This window comes from Anser brachyrhynchus (genome assembly GCF_964034855.1).
Source record: "Anser brachyrhynchus genome assembly, chromosome: 3".
Taxonomy (NCBI): Eukaryota; Metazoa; Chordata; class Aves; order Anseriformes; family Anatidae; genus Anser; species Anser brachyrhynchus.
The window spans coordinates 45,007,210-45,024,399 of NC_137696.1; the positions used below are offsets into that span (position 1 = coordinate 45,007,210).

The following is a 17,190-nucleotide window of genomic DNA, read 5'->3' on the forward strand; positions in this document are numbered from 1 at the left end:
TCTAGTTTCCCATTCTAACCTTTTGACTTAAATGGCTTTAATGTGGGTTATAATGTCTTCAAATACATAAAAGTTAACTGCAAAGAAAGAAGGGAATAAACCATTCTCCACAGGGCAGCTGCTGAAAGTTATGGCAATGACAGCAGCTGGCATGTAATTTAGACAAAAAAGTTTTATAACATGGTTATTGAAGCCTTGAGGCAGATTGCCTAAGGGGATTTCGTAATCTCCATTTTTTTTCTGATTTTTAACAACTGTCAGAGTGACTTGGTTATAGTTCACACCTTTTGGTAGAGATAGCTTAGACGATCTCTTATGTACCTCACAGTCTTATGGTTATGATTATACTATGTTAATGTTAATTCATAATACATTCCCACAACCCTTTGCACACATACTGCTAAATCTTCTATCAGTTTGTCTTCAAAATAGTGTTCTTCTGTCTCAATCCATGATTTATCATAGCCTTGAAGAAAGAGATTGACAGCTCGATGCCTAAGAAAAAAAAATAAAACAAAAGCTTTACATTTATGAAGAGAAGATCTGGTCAAATAGATTTCATTTAGCTTGGAGAAGTGCCCCTACATTACAGCTACCGTTTAAAAAGCAAGCTCAATTTCTACAGCAAAATGAGTCTGAAACATTTATTTAAAAAATTATCTTTAGATTCAAATTCTCAAATTGAAACTATACCACTTTTTGATATGAGTTTCACAAACATTAATGTAATAATGATTTCAGTAACAAATAATAAATAGAACTTTAAAGAAATTTAAACACAAGTGAGAGATAAAAGCACTTTACCACATTATTGAATTTTATTTTGAATAAGAAATATTTTCATATCATTTTAATTTCAATATGATAACAGCAATAGATAGCATTGCATTGTGCTCAAATAATTGCATTTTTTTGAATGTTCAGGATTAGATTCACACATTTAAAATTATAATCCAACTTTTTCCATTAAATTAAATGGCTGGTGAGGCTAGGGGAGAGGGAGTAAGCCAATGATGAGGTTTACAATTTTGTGGGTTTTTTTTTGGTTAGTTGTTTTTTTGGGTTTGTTTCATTAAGAATTCAATACAAAATGGACTGTGTGACAAATATGTCTCTATGAAGAATTTTATCATTATTCTTAATTCTTTAAAACAACTCTCAATTGCACATACTGAAAAGGAAAATAACTGAAATAACTGAATAATTAAATAATCTAATTGAAATATATGGGATATTAGTTATGTGCAGGTGATCTATTTGTTATAAGTAAGAAGAGCTACAGATGTAAATATATTGGTTCTATTTTCAACTAAGACACCTTCGTTTCAGGATGGTATGACATCTCATGGCCTTGTGCTTAGACTCTAATTCACCCTACTAACTGTTTTAATGGTAATAATATGCATGCTTTTGAGAACAAAAGAAAAATATATTATATTGAATATATCAGATATGTGTTCTTGAAATTATTTTCAGCAACTGCACGAAATAAACAGATTCCTTTGCGCTTCTTGCATATTCTTTCCTTCCAAAATCTCAGGACTCGCCTGGCTATAGATCCCAGCCTCCCTTAACCAAGAAAGGAGAAAAAGGTGTGAAGCTATAGTATGTGCATAATTTCCTAGCAGAAAAAGAACACTCTGCTCTTACCAAAAGTGCAGAGTAAATAGACAAATTTTCAGACAAATAATGTCAGTTTTTTTCCTCAATATAGAAAATGTAGCATCTAATAATAAAGGTAATTCCCCAGTTCAAGAGCTATACCATATCTTAGGAAGACATTTATCTCCAAAGATGGTAATTACAATGACCCCAGTATATCCATTTCTAAATTTATCTCCTGTGAAATAGGTATACTTTTCAGAAAAGCAAACACACCAGAAGAAACAGGTGGAAAAATGTGAGAAGGAGAGAACCGCAAATTTTAAAATATATTTCTTGTTATTTTTTTCAGAACATATACTAGAAGAAAGTAATAAGATCTACTAAAAGAAACATACAGTGTACATTACTGTGTAGTTTCTCAATTATTGGTTTGCATGTTATTCTTCATTCAGGTCTCACCAGATAGAATTGTACGAGCAAAAACACACATTTGTATTCACATCTGTGAATGATAAAACAAATATAGCACTTACCTTGGCAGATTATATAATGGTGCCATTCTAAAGCAGGCAACCACTGCTCTTTTCCTCTGTTTAGACAGCAGCTTATGCCACACTGCTTTTTTGGACCGTTGAGGATGTTCAACCTGTCACATAAAATATATATGGAAAAATAAACAATATGGCAATGCCTCCACTGTCTGGGCATAGTAATAATAATAAAAATGTTAGATAACATAAATCAACTGGAAAGATAAGAGAAGAATAATAGATGGGAAAATGTGTTCTAGACAGATTTCATTCAAGTGGTCAGTCAAATTGTAGAAATCCAATTTAAAAAAAATAAATAATAATAATAAAACAAAATCTCCCTTTCCTTTTATGGTATATTTATTTTCCTTTTTTACTTAATCCTACTTCTTAGATCTTCCAGATAGTGTATTATTATCTTGAGGCCATCTGTCAGGAAATTTATTACAAAGAACTTCACTCACTCTTTCTTTGGTATGCTACTCGTTATGTAGAGTTAAATTGTACACCTTCACAGAGGTGTACAGGCTCAGAGGGAGTCTTCCTAAATATTATTAAGCACTTATTTGTAATATTTACCATGACCAGCTACAATGGAAAGGAATTAACTTTAAGTGAGACACAGGCACAGAGACTTAGTTAGAACTAAATCTCTTCCATGAATCTAAATAGCTACAATGAACATAAGATATTCCAAAATATCTTATTCAGCTACATTTCATAATGTTGCAGATCTGCTTTCAGATGAATTCTCTTTCTGCATCCTGGCTCTAAAGTAGCATGAGATAAGACTGGGTCTGCTCCATTCTCATCTTTTGCTCTTTCATTTTCCTTTGTTCTACCTTCTATCCTAGTTTCCATCAGAACAAAATGACTGTTATGGTCTGGAAGACCAACAGTACATAGCCTGACTGGCTGGGAACTTTGATTCCAGGCTGTGCTACAGATCATTCCTTTCACATGGTCTATTCACAGTTTTTGCAATTTACTTTACATCTGCTCCACAGAGTTTGATTTGATTTAAACTACACTACTCCTGTAATGTTGGGAGTGAGGGATTTTTTTTTTGTGGTTTGTTTTACAGACTACTGCGCTAGTGGAATAATATCCTCTGCCTCCCAGCACCATCAAAAGAGTCTATGGAAGTTAGCATCCCTAATCTGAAAGACTTAGTGATTCCGGCTAGTATTAAAATAAAACATTTTGTCTTAGAATATGAAGTAGTGATGATGTCTCTGAACACTCAGTATTCAATCCACACACAGTTATCAAAGAGGACTTTACTAGTTTATTGAAATACCAAAAATGACTCATAGTTAAACAATAAGCATTTAATTAAACTGTCTAAAAATACCGCGAAGCATTCAGTAAAATTGGGGAATTACACTTCTTGTAAGATTAAATGGCAGTATTCTAAAACACATTTCTTTCAAAATATAAAACACAAGTGAAAAAATATTTGTTATGAGAAAAGATAGAAAAGTATTCACTGCAAACATATTTACAAACACAAAACAAAGTCAGTGCTAGCAATTTAAAAATCAGACAAACCCAAATGTGAGTTAGATAGTTAGCAATGTCTTCAAAAACAAACTCTGTATACTTTCCCAAAAGAAATAGCCTCGGCCTACACAAGCGGATCTCTGAAAACAATACAAACAAATAAATTAGTTGTGCAAGGAAAGAAAATACAAATAGCTGAAGTACTGATCCTTCCAAGTGCCATAGGGAAAGTGGCCAGAGTATTTGTATATGAAGAACAAAGAACTACTGTAGTTTATCATAGAAACAGTCCCAGCAATCACATATCCATTATTTCTAAAGACACAGAATTACCCATTCAGTGACAGAAGCAAAAAGCAAAGCAAAACAAAAACAAACAAAAAAACTATACCTGACCACTTGTCTACAGAAGACAAGTAAAGCTGTGGGGCCAAATCCCTAAACTAAAAGGTTCCAAGTACGCAGAATAAAAGTAGCCAGCATTTACTTCATTAAAACAATTGATATGAAACATCCATACGGGATTTTGAGGGAAATCTATGCTGTTCTGTACTTTTGCTGGGTTCAACATGAGGTGAAATTGATCCTATAACAGAACTCTTTCTCTAGTAGGCTAACATGATTGTCATGCTTTTACTACACATTCTATCACTTTTTATTTGTTCTACAAGCATTCAGTAACAGGTAAACTTTAGTGACTTCCTCTTTTTCAACTTCTATTAAACTATGTAAATCTGCTGAATTTGCCAGTCTGCAAGGCTGTCAAACTATATGGAGAGGACATGTGAGAAAAGAACAGCTGGGATACATGTATTTATATCAATATACTGTGCATGCAGGATACCAAGATTTCTGAGGGTCACTTTTCTTAGCAATCAAGTACCATAATGTGTATACAAGCACTTTCATATGTCTCTCAGATTCCTACTTGACTGAACGAGTGATCTCTTCAAAGTATGGAAGCTTTCTTACATGAAAACCTGTGCCAAGCTTCTGAAATCAAAAAAAAAATCTAATAAGAGAGCAAGACAGCCTTGAATTCTCAAGTATTCTTTCAAAAGGGAAAAAAAAAAAAAGGCAAATTTTATGTGCGATCACTTAAGCCTATGGTGTAACCAGCAGTGCTCACCTCTGCCACTAGGAATGCCCTTAAGGTTAATATACTGCTTCTTCAGTGTGTATATATATATATATACACACTGAATATTATATATAATAATATAATAATAATATATATAATAATATATACCAATATATACTATATATACTATATATATACTAATATATACTATATATTTTATATATATATAAAAAACAAAAAAAAACAGACTTGCAACCACAGAAAAAAATCTGAAGTTAAAAATACAGTTCAGTAAGCAAAGCGTGAAAATTAAACTTACTAAATAGTCTTTGATTTGTAGAATGTACCAACATAGAATTTTTTAAATTTCAAAATTTAGCAAATTATTTTGTCAATTGAAAATTCTTCTTACATTTTTTCTAAGTGGTATACAGCAAATAGCTCTCTAAAGCCATTAGTAGAGAAGTTATCTTTCAAAGCATCTCACTGTCAAGCTTTATATGGCTAAAATATGCAACTTCTAATCAGATATTTATGCAGCCAGTTTATTTCTAATTCCATAATTCAAGTATCTCAAATAAAGAAAAAAGCTTGAAAAAAATACATTTTTCAGTAATTAAATTGTTTTCTTTAATCACATTTCATGCTCCGTAGACAATTTTGTTATCACTTCCTGCTAGATGCAGTGCACCAGAAGGAAGCTAAAACATATGTATTACTAGTCCTTTTCCTAATAAATGATTGTTGGAGCTGCTGCAAAAACATTATATGATTGATATGACCACAAAATATTGGATTAAAAACCAGAAAGGAAAGCATCTAAACAGTAGCCACCAAAAGGAGGAAAAAATAATATTAAGTTCAATACAACAGATGAAAGTACAACTGAGAGGCTGAATGCTTTTGTTTAGAATAAGAGGCAACATAATTGAGAAAATGTCTCACCTGTTCCAGATGAAAAAGTACATTAGCTATATCAAGAACTCTTTCCACAGTCTTCTCTGGATCTGAGGAATCTTCAGTCCTGTTTGGCAAATCTTTGTAAAGTGCCATCTGCCATCTAATGGCGGGATCCTCAAGCTGCAGGAGAAAGATTTCACGTGTAACCATGGCAAAATGTTCCAAATGTAGGGATAAATAGTTTAATTATTACAGAAACTGTTTCAAAGGACAACGGAAGCATTTTATATTGCTAACCCATACCTTTACATAGCTAACCCAAAGGGCGTCCACTATGTTGACTGGGAGAACACAAGCAAATAAAACTTAAGACTGATTTGTGCGAGGTTTGTTGAAAGCTTCCAGAGGACTGAAAGTATTACAGTCATACAAAGAGCAAATGATCATGGGCCAACAAATGGCACTGGTACCAGTGATGAATATATTATCTGAGGAAAAGTAATGAATATGAGGTAGACAGAGACACAACTTTATACACTGACTTTCCAGTTATTAAAACAAATAATAATGAAATTGTTCTTTAGTTATTTGTGATTACTTAGCTTTCAGACATGGGAATTAGTCATGAAAATAAATCTTATTTACATCTGATTTTTTGGATTTAAGCTTTTTTCAAATATTAGAAAATCCTAATTTAACTGATTACTACCTAAAAAATTAAAAGTTAATTTATCAAAAAAAAATATATAAATATGTATTTTCTTATTAGCCTACAAATTATAAAGAGCTGTATGAAGCAAAACATTTTTCTCATTTTTCTCTTTACATTTAATTTTCTCCATGTTGGTGATTTGTGGTTCTCAGTTTTACTATTATCCATGTCTTTTTTTTTTTTTTTTCTTTTTTGGTTTATTTTGTCTCCCCACTGCTTCTCCTATTCAACAGTGATGCAACACACATTGAAAGCACTATTTTTTGTGCCAATAGCACTGAAGACAAATGCAATGTGAAACCCATTTTACTGAGAGCTGTGACCAGTGATCTATTCCTGACTGCAATTTAAGTGACACTGGCCTTGATTCCTAGAGCATTTGGGAGCCTAAACCCCATGGATTTGAATCGGGCTTAAACTCAACACTTACTTTTCTAAAACATCTTTGTGGATCCAGATTTCAATTTGCGCCTAGAATGAGACAATAATGCTAATTCACCTCCACAACACATCTTAAAATACACAGTTCACTGAAATTCCAGGAATGATTATAAACTTACACAGTCGCTCAATAATAGCTTATTACAACCTAGAAAGCCACAATTGGCAGGCTTTTCTTCCACCTTTCGGCTTTTCCATTTCTTAACAACTGTCACATCCACAGTCTTTGTGTGAGTATTTGACTGGATCATCATGAATGGATAGTCCACAAAAGACTTTTTATGCACAGGCAGAGATGTCTTTTGATCTGAGGACTCCTCACATTCTATCAAGGTACAGCTTTTTTGTATAGGTAGTTTTCTAAGGGCATGAGTAGTTGACATTTCAAGGTGTGAATTAGCATGGCTGGAAGAAGATTTTGGTGACTTGAGCTTCATCCATGTCAAAATGAATGCAAGTTTCGTCATCAATTTCTTGAAATAAAAGGCTCGGTACTGAGTAACAGCATGCAGGCATGCAAGGAAAGGAAAGACAGAAACAGGGTGAAGACAAATGTAGACAAAGGTAGACAAATGCATGAAACAGATGCTGAAACATTTATAGATAAAGATTAAGAAGGATGATTCTTAAACGCTGCAGTTTTCCAAAAACAAAAAATTGAGATAAATCACATACTAGCTCTAACAAAAATGACAGAACACAGTGTCTGTGAGAAACAAAAGTGGTCAACAAAAAACACCATTTAAAGAAATAATATTGCTATGGTAATATTGCTGTGCTTGGAAGAAAATCAGACTTTTGATAAAGTGATAGCTTTGTTTTGAAAGTCACCTTACACAAACACCATCATAACTAAGTTACATTATTAACTGGTAACATTAAATAATAATTGAAGACCATTCGTTTTACATTGTTTTTATGTATACCTCCATTAGATAAAAAAGGGTGGTATATGCACAAAGTACATTGGCATTGTTTTTCTTAACAGGAAGCATGATTTTTTGACTTTATCTGACATGTACTCGATGTACAGTCACATGATACAATGACTAAATACTAATGACATCAGAGAATCATAGAGTAACCAACTGTAAGTAACTACTAAAATTAACATTAGACATAACTATAAATAATTAAATTTTACATTTAGCTCTAATTTGAACTCTAGAATATGTCAGTACTAAATGATTCAAGAAAAGATATATTTCATCAGGAACAAACCACTCAGATAATAAGCCACATAAAGATAATAAATACAACGATAAAATGGAGTTTTCAAGTCTAAAGAATGCTCTATTCTGTCCGTAATTGAGTGCCTACTTTTCACATACAGGTCAAAATCGGAGCTTTTCATAGCTAGTGAAGCTAGAATAGCATTTTACAACAGCTACTTGTCTTGGTTAGCTAAATACTATCCATATTAGAATGTCATCTTCCTCTGGAAAATCATTTTACAATGAAGAAAATCCAGAGTCACTCCTGATAAGTTTACAACTGGAAAAAATCAATGAGTACTATGGATTAGCTAAGATTATTGAGTTCTTAATTATTAAGGCACTAGTAATTTCATCAGTTTAAGAAATTTAGAAATACTTTTACTCTCATGTATTATAAACAGAGGAGGCTGTATGTTGCTCAACAGCAGCAAACTTCTAATTGAAGTACAGGAAATTTCTCAAGAGAAAGCACAGGTAAAGTTACTAAGAAGTATCACTACTCCAAGGCAACAACCCAGTAACAGACAGAAACCTCTTAATAGCACTATGTGGAATATAACCCTAAATAAACAAAATAGAAACTGAAGAGGTAACACTTAAAATAGGAGGCCAAGTCCTACAAAGCAGCATGAAATGCCAGAAGGGACTTTACAACAGGGTGGCTCACAAAATGGCAGTATATACATACTGAAAATGTCGGAATAGAAATACCTATCTTTATCATGAAATAAACATTGAGCAAGTTCACATATAAAATCACAATACATTTCAGGTTCGTGTGTTCATAGTGTGTGTCACTGCTTAAGTATACCCATACATGTTACCTATGAAACATACCATAGATCTTTATAAATGCTCCGTTCTTCCTAGTATGGAAGAATGCCTGTGTGGATACTTTTGCTTTACCGTACATAATAATATTCACTATATAGAGATAATTATTTCAAGCTCTTTTTTAGGATTTAACCAAATCTTTCGTAGTCAGAGATAACTTTCCTATGTGTAATCCATTTAATTTAAAGCTATTGGACTTTGTTTTGTAATATTTTATGAAGAAAATCACTAAACATTAGATTTGCAAAATGATGCATCTTCTTGTGAGCTCCCAGAAACCCCGAGCTCCATATAATCTTGTGTGACATTGCAGCAATATAGAGAAAGCAGAAGATAGGAGAAAATCCTGGAAGAACTACCTCACTTCCAAACCATTTAAACAAACAAACAAACATACATATTGCCATGTACTAACTTGCAGTGGAATCTAAACTTCAGGATGATTCTAAAATACCCGCTCAGGAAAAAAAAAAAAAAAAAAAAAAAAAAAGCCAGATATCCAACTCACTGTTTTTTGTTTTTCCTTGTCATCAATTAATGACTATGGCAAATGCTAGCTTTATCCCTGATGTGAATAAACCCTTTGGGGGGGGGGGGGGGAGTTGGTAAAGGATAATGCTAGATAAAGCAATATCCATGGGTCAGATTGCTTTTTCCTTCAATACATCTTTTTATTCCACTTTCATATTCTGACCTCTTCTTTGCCATTATTTGAAGCATTAAAGAAAACAGCTAGGTTACACTAGGCCAGTTCAGGACTTCTCCCCTAAGACTATTCATCTGGCAGTAACTGGAATTCAATTAAAAAAAAAAAAATCTACACTTCTTCCAAAATGCCTTCTTTTCTGTGGGCTGCAAAACAGGGACAAAATATAGCCAAGCAGTGATTTTCTACTTTAGAGTATACAAAAGTGGCAGGTTCCCTTTACCTCACACTTCAAACAGATATAAGTTAACACTGAGCATTTTGCAAATTCTACCTCAAACAATCAGAAGGCAGAGTTTAAACAGTGATATACCATGCTCAGCTTCATATTAATGGTGCTAACTGGCAGGGATTCAAAAGGTCACAGGCTATTTTATATAATACATACATAAACACATTAAAAAACTAATATTTACCCATTGAAATGAAAAAGTTACTTGCCAGAAGAGAAAAGGGGATTATGAGTTACCCTAAATAACTGATGCAGGTTGTCATTATATGAAATGTGACAACAATGAATTGAACAGAAGAAAGGTCATGTTTAAAAACTGCTCATAAATTACCTTGCCCTGGAGATGAAGATTACTGCGTATGATGTCTCGTACTTCATCCTCAGTATCTTTCTGTCAACAAATTACAAATTATATAAATTAGGCATAGAAGGTAATTAAGAAAACATACTGTTAATATAAATGTCCAGCTTGGGTTTGGTCCAGATGATGAATAAAACTGACAATGAGGAAGTGAAGAAAATTTCTGTGGTAATATATCTTTTTGTGAGAGGCCAAAGCTAGCCATATCCAAACTCATAGGAACGAGTTCTGGATACCAACATTCATATTTGTTCACATTGAGTCATTACACTGAATAAAGGTTTGAATTAAAATTATTACTTTATGGATATGTAAGTATATACACATACAAACACACACGCATACTTTGACCAAATGAAACCAATACCATGAACAGAACTTTTTCTTACTTTACAACACAACAGAGAACACAGCCTTCTCTGATTTGATATCAGCTTCTTTCAGAGAACTTTTATTATTTAAAAACATCCAGTTCAGCTGACAAAAGGTCAAATAGCCTGCCAGTTTGTACAAAGCTTCACAGCTCGAGAAGGGAGTATATTCGAAATTACAATCACAATGTTGCACTGTGAGTTTATTCCTAGGAGAATCCTTTTAAAACAGTAAGAACTGGATCCCTACAGAAATTCTTATACTCACATGGGAGTGATCAAAAAGAATTATTTATGCTATTTGACTGTGAACATAGGAAACAAGTAGTTCTTATACGCATTTCCTAATGTAAGTTTCATAAAACATAACAAACATAATTTAGCATTAAAAATTGAGAGAAATAACTGTTTTTAGTTAAGAATGTCATCTCTATCCATTTACTGATCATTTAGAAAATAAATACGCCCAAATTGAAACTTTTTTTTGCCTTGAAAATGAGAACATGTAGATTGCTATTTACCACAGCCACCCATTGTGCCTTTATTCAACAGAATTATAGTCTTGATTATTAATAATAATTCTAACTATATATTCCCACACTGCAACATTAAAATGAGATTATTATATAGCAAATACAATTAATGTGAATGTTCCACTTCTAATGCTAGCCTTAAATTTTCATTTTCCAGGCTGAAGACTGGAAAATAACAGTCAGACATTCCATCTGGGAAGTTGAAAGGCAGAAGAGTGAAGTCCAGCAACATTTCTAGGATACCAGAATATCTTCTGTTTAGCCCTGCTTATCATGAAATAAAGTTCAGCATTTCCTGAACAAAGTGATCATGTCAGAAATTAGCAGATTGCACAGTATTTGTGTCGTGCTGTAAGAACAAAACGGGAAAAAAATCAAAGAAATTCATTAGTAAAATATTTCTTCCTTCTAGAAGTGCAACAAGTGCACCTACCATGCTGAATCGGTTTTTGGCCAGTGCAATTAGTTCTTGATCTCCAGGGGCACAAATATTTAGGCCAATGGGAAGTAATCTCTTCAGTGCTGCCACAATGAGAGAGGTCTGCATAGAGTACCGGTCACCTTTCCGCTTCATCTTCTTCCTCTCTTGGTCAGAAACTGCTGCCTGCAGCAATAAGCAAAGATGGAAAATAAATAAAAATTAAAATTAAAAAAATATATATATCCAATATTAAATAGATAGTTGTATTGTCTCTGGCTTGAAAATTTCCTTACTGCCTATACAGCTGCATCACTATAAAATGGAGTTGCCTTTATATCATTGCCAGTATTTTGCATCAATATCTTGAGAGTCCACTGTGCTTCTTAAATGACTACCTTTTGCTTTTTTTCAACAGTGCTTTTTCTTCCCATAAATGGTCAATAAATATAGTAATAAATAAATAAATAGCCATGCTTCTCTGGAGTCTTCCCATCAGCCTCCTTCTGCAAAAAGAAAAATATAAAAATATTTACACTACCTTGGACATCTTAGATTTGGTGTCGCTGATAAGGAAAGACATGTTATTGATTTCATTTTGTACCACAAAGTTCTGCTCTTCCCTTTTGAAATTCTGAAACATAGAAAATCTTAGTTAAAAGTGCTTACAGTATATGAGGAATGTATCCAAACAGATCTTACATAAAAATGTAGATCATAAAAATGTAGATGAAATAGAATTTTATAAAATCCACAAAGATAACACAAGGACAGAAAAATAGAATGGATGATCAAACAGCTTTGAATTTCAGCTTTATTTATATTAAATGTCTCAGGATTTATTTATTTTTTTTTTTTTCTTCCTACACTATAGTCTCACGTTTCTCTGGTTATAGGATTATGGAATCATAGAATCATTAAGGTTGGAAAAGTCCTCCAAGACCATCTGGTCCAACCATCCCCTTACCACCAATATTACCCACTAAACCATGTCCCTAAGCACTACAGCCAACTTTTCCTTAAACATCCCCAAGAAAAGCAGCCATGATAAAATCTCCTCTACTTCACTATAAAAATATTGCCTTTACAAATAAACCATCCATTTCATCTTTAACTTTATAAACCCCAGTATTATTTAGAAACAAGTTTAAATAAAAGACTGATCTTATACATACACAAGTAACTTGATGATCTAGTATCTATTTACTGTACAATGAGTTTTCTGCATGCATAAATGTTTATAATAAATCTTACAGTCAAACTGAGGCACAACTACACGAATAAGAAGGCATCTTGTTCCCAAAACTTGAAAAAACTGAGGTTATGGCAGAAAAGAAATTCAGTATAGACACAGTCCATAACAAGATCCAATATCTGAAATTGTTTAGTTTCTCTCAGTTTTGAGTTTTTCCTTCCTTTTGCTCCAGTATTTGCAGGAATCATACTTTACTTTCACTTATGCACCATCAGTGATGGTGTCTGACTAAGGGGTCTTACTCCAGACCCCTTGGTTTTTGCATATGAACTACAGAAATCAGACTTGAGAACCAAGCATTCTATATTTAGTAGAAGTGGAATTAAGAAGAAATCCTTAACTGGTAAAATTCATCAAATATGAAACAGTATCACCTTGGAAAAATATTTTATTTGGAGATCTACTTTAAGATGTATTTTATACTTCCTTGTTCTTAGAACATCAGCTTCCCTACTGGCTTTCATTCATGCAAGCCAGATACAGACCTAGGCTTAATAATTGAATTTTGTACCTTTAACATTTATTAAAGAAATAAAAATCTGCACACACAAATTAAGTCACTATAAGTCGTGCTGTGCCTTTCCTTCAGAAAACTCTCATTCCACTAGTACTGTTGAGTATCTTTTCAAAATATTTTTTTATTGTAACTGCCTAGAGGCTCAAGCACGCAGACAGCAATTTAGGAAAAAGTTTTTTTCTTTAAATGAGACAACTAATATAGTGTTACTATGCTACAAAACACACAACTCCCACAACTAGGCAGGCATTTTAAAAGTGTCAAATATGAAAGTCATTAATCACAGAAGTGCAGAATCACAGGGGTTGGAAGAGACCTCTGGAGATCATCGAGTCCAAACCCCCTGCCAAAAGCAGGTTCCCTACAGTTGGTTGAGTTAATGCCTTCCCATCTGCAGTTTCACCTCTGTCAGAAAATATGTTTTCCCAAACACAATCACTTAATAATTGTCCTGATTAAGAAAATTACCTTAAAATATATTTACCAAGGAATTACTTACATGAGACTTTGACCAGTAAATGAAGACTTCAGCCACCATGCGAAACAATTCCTCAGCTTCACTGTTGGGCTCTTTCAGCCATTTTGCCCTAAAATTCAGTAAAAGGGCAAAAATGCTGATTTCAAAAGTAGTTTTCAACATTTTACATGTACGAAAGCTAACAAAACCAAGCATGCTTTTTTTTAATCCTTTCTAGTAGCAGTCACTTTTTGATGTCCTATTTCTAAACCCTTAAAAGTCTTTTACATTAACACTAGCTGTAATCCAATACCGTTGGATTGGGCCTTTACTTTTTTTTCTGTTTGTTTTTCTTCTCCTCTTCTGAAAAGGGCTCCAGCTTCTCCTAAATTGCAAAGCATCAGCTTGATCAACTTTAAGATTGTCAGGTTGAGTAAAAGCTAATTCAGTGCTAGATGTATCAAGGGATAAGAGATAGTATCAACAGGAAGATTTTAAGATTTATTCACCTGTTCCTCTCCACATACCTGTTATAGTCCACAAATCTAATCAACAAAGGGTAGAAGGCATAGAGGTCCCGTGCCAAAGTGGTGAACTCATCTAGGATGAGCAGTTCAGCCTCCGACATGTCACCTCTGCCTTCTGCTCTTAGATGTTCTTCATCCGATACAACCACTGCTGCTTTTTTCTTTAGCTTATCCATCAGTGGCAGGAAGTGTGTCTTTAAGAGCTGTGGTTTCGCTTTGCTTATGATGGGCTGGGAAAACACTATTTAAGGCAATCAATATTATAATGTACACCTGGCCACAAAATACAAACAAAAATTTTTATCTTTCCCCTCCAGCTTGTGTCTTATTTCTAGACTACAGAGTAAAATCCTGCCCCCATTGAAATCAGCAGAAGTTTTGCCAAGAATTAAATGCGGTCAGGATTTCACATAGTCAATTCACTTTGTAACTATGATGGCAGAAATCACAACTTAACAGACTAAGCTTGCAAGATCATAAACCTTGAGGTGCCTCTTTACAGGCATTCTGGCAACATACTGGTATTTGCCTGCATAATTTATTAAGCAATGTGGAAGCTGTGTAATAGTATGTATGGGTGGATACGTATATAGCTAAATTAGTGCTCACACAAGTTTTATGAGGCACTGTTTCCTCTTCTGCATGTTGTTTATTAGCTTGACTGAAGTAGGGCTGGAAAACAAGCTCTAGATATTTGTGAACCTACACAAATAGCCTGTCTGTGTTTCTTACACACTTTAGGACAATGGAAGGCTTGTGTAGACAGAAATGAAACTGATTCAACCATCCACCAACCAGTCATTTGAGCCATTTGAAATTTGTTAGCCCAAGCTTTTTGCAAATCTACTCATAAAAATGAATACGTAAATTAGAACTTCATCTGGGCCATTAGGGCAAAACCATTCGTAACATATCCATTAGATTACAAAGAATTTTAGGTAATTACAATTTATCCATAGAATGCCTTTCATTAATAGCCCTCAATAGACTAGGAATCCAGACTGCTATCATAAAATAACTACTACAATAAGCATTGAAAAGTCATAAGAAAGCCTAAATGAAAAACTGAAATTACTGTGATTTCACTCATATACTACAAAATATGTATGTGCATGTTCTGGGGGAAAAAGAACTAGTTTAATGTACTTATTAAATTATTTATTAAGAGATTAAAACACACCACTTATACTACTTTTCCTTTATGCTCAGCAGTTCTAGTTCATCAAATTTGTATTCTTTAAAAACAAGAGTGATATTCTGCTCAAGCTTTAACAGGAAAAAAGCAGAGTAATTCAGAGTGTATAAATGGATATACATTCTCAATATATATACGTTTTTACATCTTACCTGCTAACCTCTTCATCCAGGCTCCTTCATCAATACCAAGGTTGTTATAGATGATTTTCAATATGTTACCCAACAGAGTGTTCATGTGCTCTGATGTCAAGGCTGTACAACACATTTCAGCCTTGTCAGGGTTGTTTTCTGGCCCATGCTCCCACCAGTGTGACATGTAGCTACATAGCATAGGCAGTATCACTTCCATTATATGTGGCATTTGTGTGTAACGAATGCCAGACTCTGCCAGTTCCACAATTTCTTCCATTAGCTTCACCAAGGAAGGAATATTTGGGCAAACCTCTTCTACACTAGTAGGCAAATTGAGAACTATTAAAAAAAAAGAAGTCCAAAAATCAATAAACTAAGTCATACATGGAAAATAATTATCTCCAATTGCTATTCTGTCCCCTTTTTTTCTTTTTTTCTTTTTTTTTGTATTTACATTCATACACTTCTAATCAAAGGGGTAAACAAACAAACAAAACCAAACAACAACAACAACAAAAAACATTTTCACACCATTTAGTAATAAACTGGCTACAAACAAGCTTCAATAATAAAACTTTCTATAATGAAAATAATTCCTTTATGCAAGGTTCAACAACTAAAGATTAAATTTAATAATTTCTTCCAGTATGAGCTTTGCAGTTTAGAAAATATTAATACAATGAAATATATCTCTACCTGATTCTACATGATTCCAAACCAATATTTTGAGAACAGTATCTCAAAATTAAAACATTGGTATCTTTAAAAATGTAAAATAATCAGTTTTACCAGACTTTGCCCATTCATTTAGGAAAGAAACGTAATTAAGAGATTAAAAGAAAATTCTTGCACTATAATCTGTATGCAAAAATACATTTAGTAGGGCAAACAACATTCATAGAGAAATCTGTTTTTTCATAAACATCATGTGAGGTTCTAGAAATACCTGCTCTCTCTCTTGCATTCTTGGTATTGTAAATGGAGTAGATATTATGTTTGTTCAAATGAGTTTCCAAAAAAGCCACTGGAAAGGCACCTGAGAAGGCAGCCAAGCATTCTCCTAGTGCTGATCGTTGCCTGTGAATTAACAAACATCATTAAATACACAAATCTTTGATGAATTAATACACTCTGGGGTAGTTGTAAATCAGCCTTTATTTTACTCTAAGATGTACTCATCTCAAATAGATAAGCTAGTACATTATTAGGATCATCAACGCAAGAAAAGGTAGTAGAAAATGAAGTACCACAAACTCTGCTAATATATGAATGAAATGTTGTGACATAAAATGTCAAAGATAGACTACTTAGTTGGAAGCAAATGAGGAACATGCAGGGAAAACACAAAGTCATCATAATAATGGCTTCTGTTGCATTCCTTTCCTCTCAGCTTTACTGACTTTATAGTTTCTACTATTAAGAAAAAGTTACTGAGTAGACTGATGTATCAAGAGACCAAATATGACTACTGTATTTGAATTACAAAACTTTCCTTCTTCCGAGACATAGTAATAAGCAGATATTAGCCTGGAAAAAAAAGCCTCACAGAATGCTAAAAAAAGCCCTCACAGAATGCTAAATTGCTAATACTGGTTAATACCTCCAAGTTTTGCAGAAAAATACTGCTCTCTTCAAACATATGACAGCATTCATTTGAGGCC

The 17,190-nt window shown here is 33.5% G+C and overlaps 1 protein-coding gene across 4 annotated transcripts in view; it reads right to left on the bottom strand.

The window, feature by feature from the left end:
- RYR2 (ryanodine receptor 2) overlaps positions 1–17,190 on the bottom strand; it is a 423,080-nt gene that overhangs the window by 62,156 nt on the left and 343,734 nt on the right. For 2 of the 4 annotated variants that reach the window (XM_080588287.1, XM_080588284.1), the window contains 11 exons: positions 16,476–16,606; positions 15,548–15,868; positions 14,201–14,441; positions 13,716–13,803; positions 11,986–12,078; positions 11,460–11,630; positions 10,093–10,152; positions 5,665–5,799; positions 3,742–3,778; positions 2,139–2,250; positions 399–495 (listed from right to left, as the gene is read on the bottom strand). In XM_080588287.1, the coding sequence (XP_080444413.1) occupies positions 399–495; positions 2,139–2,250; positions 3,742–3,778; positions 5,665–5,799; positions 10,093–10,152; positions 11,460–11,630; positions 11,986–12,078; positions 13,716–13,803; positions 14,201–14,441; positions 15,548–15,868; positions 16,476–16,606 (1,486 nt within the window). Of the gene's footprint in view, positions 1–398; positions 496–2,138; positions 2,252–3,741; positions 3,779–5,664; positions 5,800–10,092; positions 10,153–11,459; positions 11,631–11,985; positions 12,079–13,715; positions 13,804–14,200; positions 14,442–15,547; positions 15,869–16,475; positions 16,607–17,190 lie in introns of all 4 variants that reach the window. The other 2 variants (XM_080588286.1, XM_080588285.1) reach the window with 1 other exon arrangement.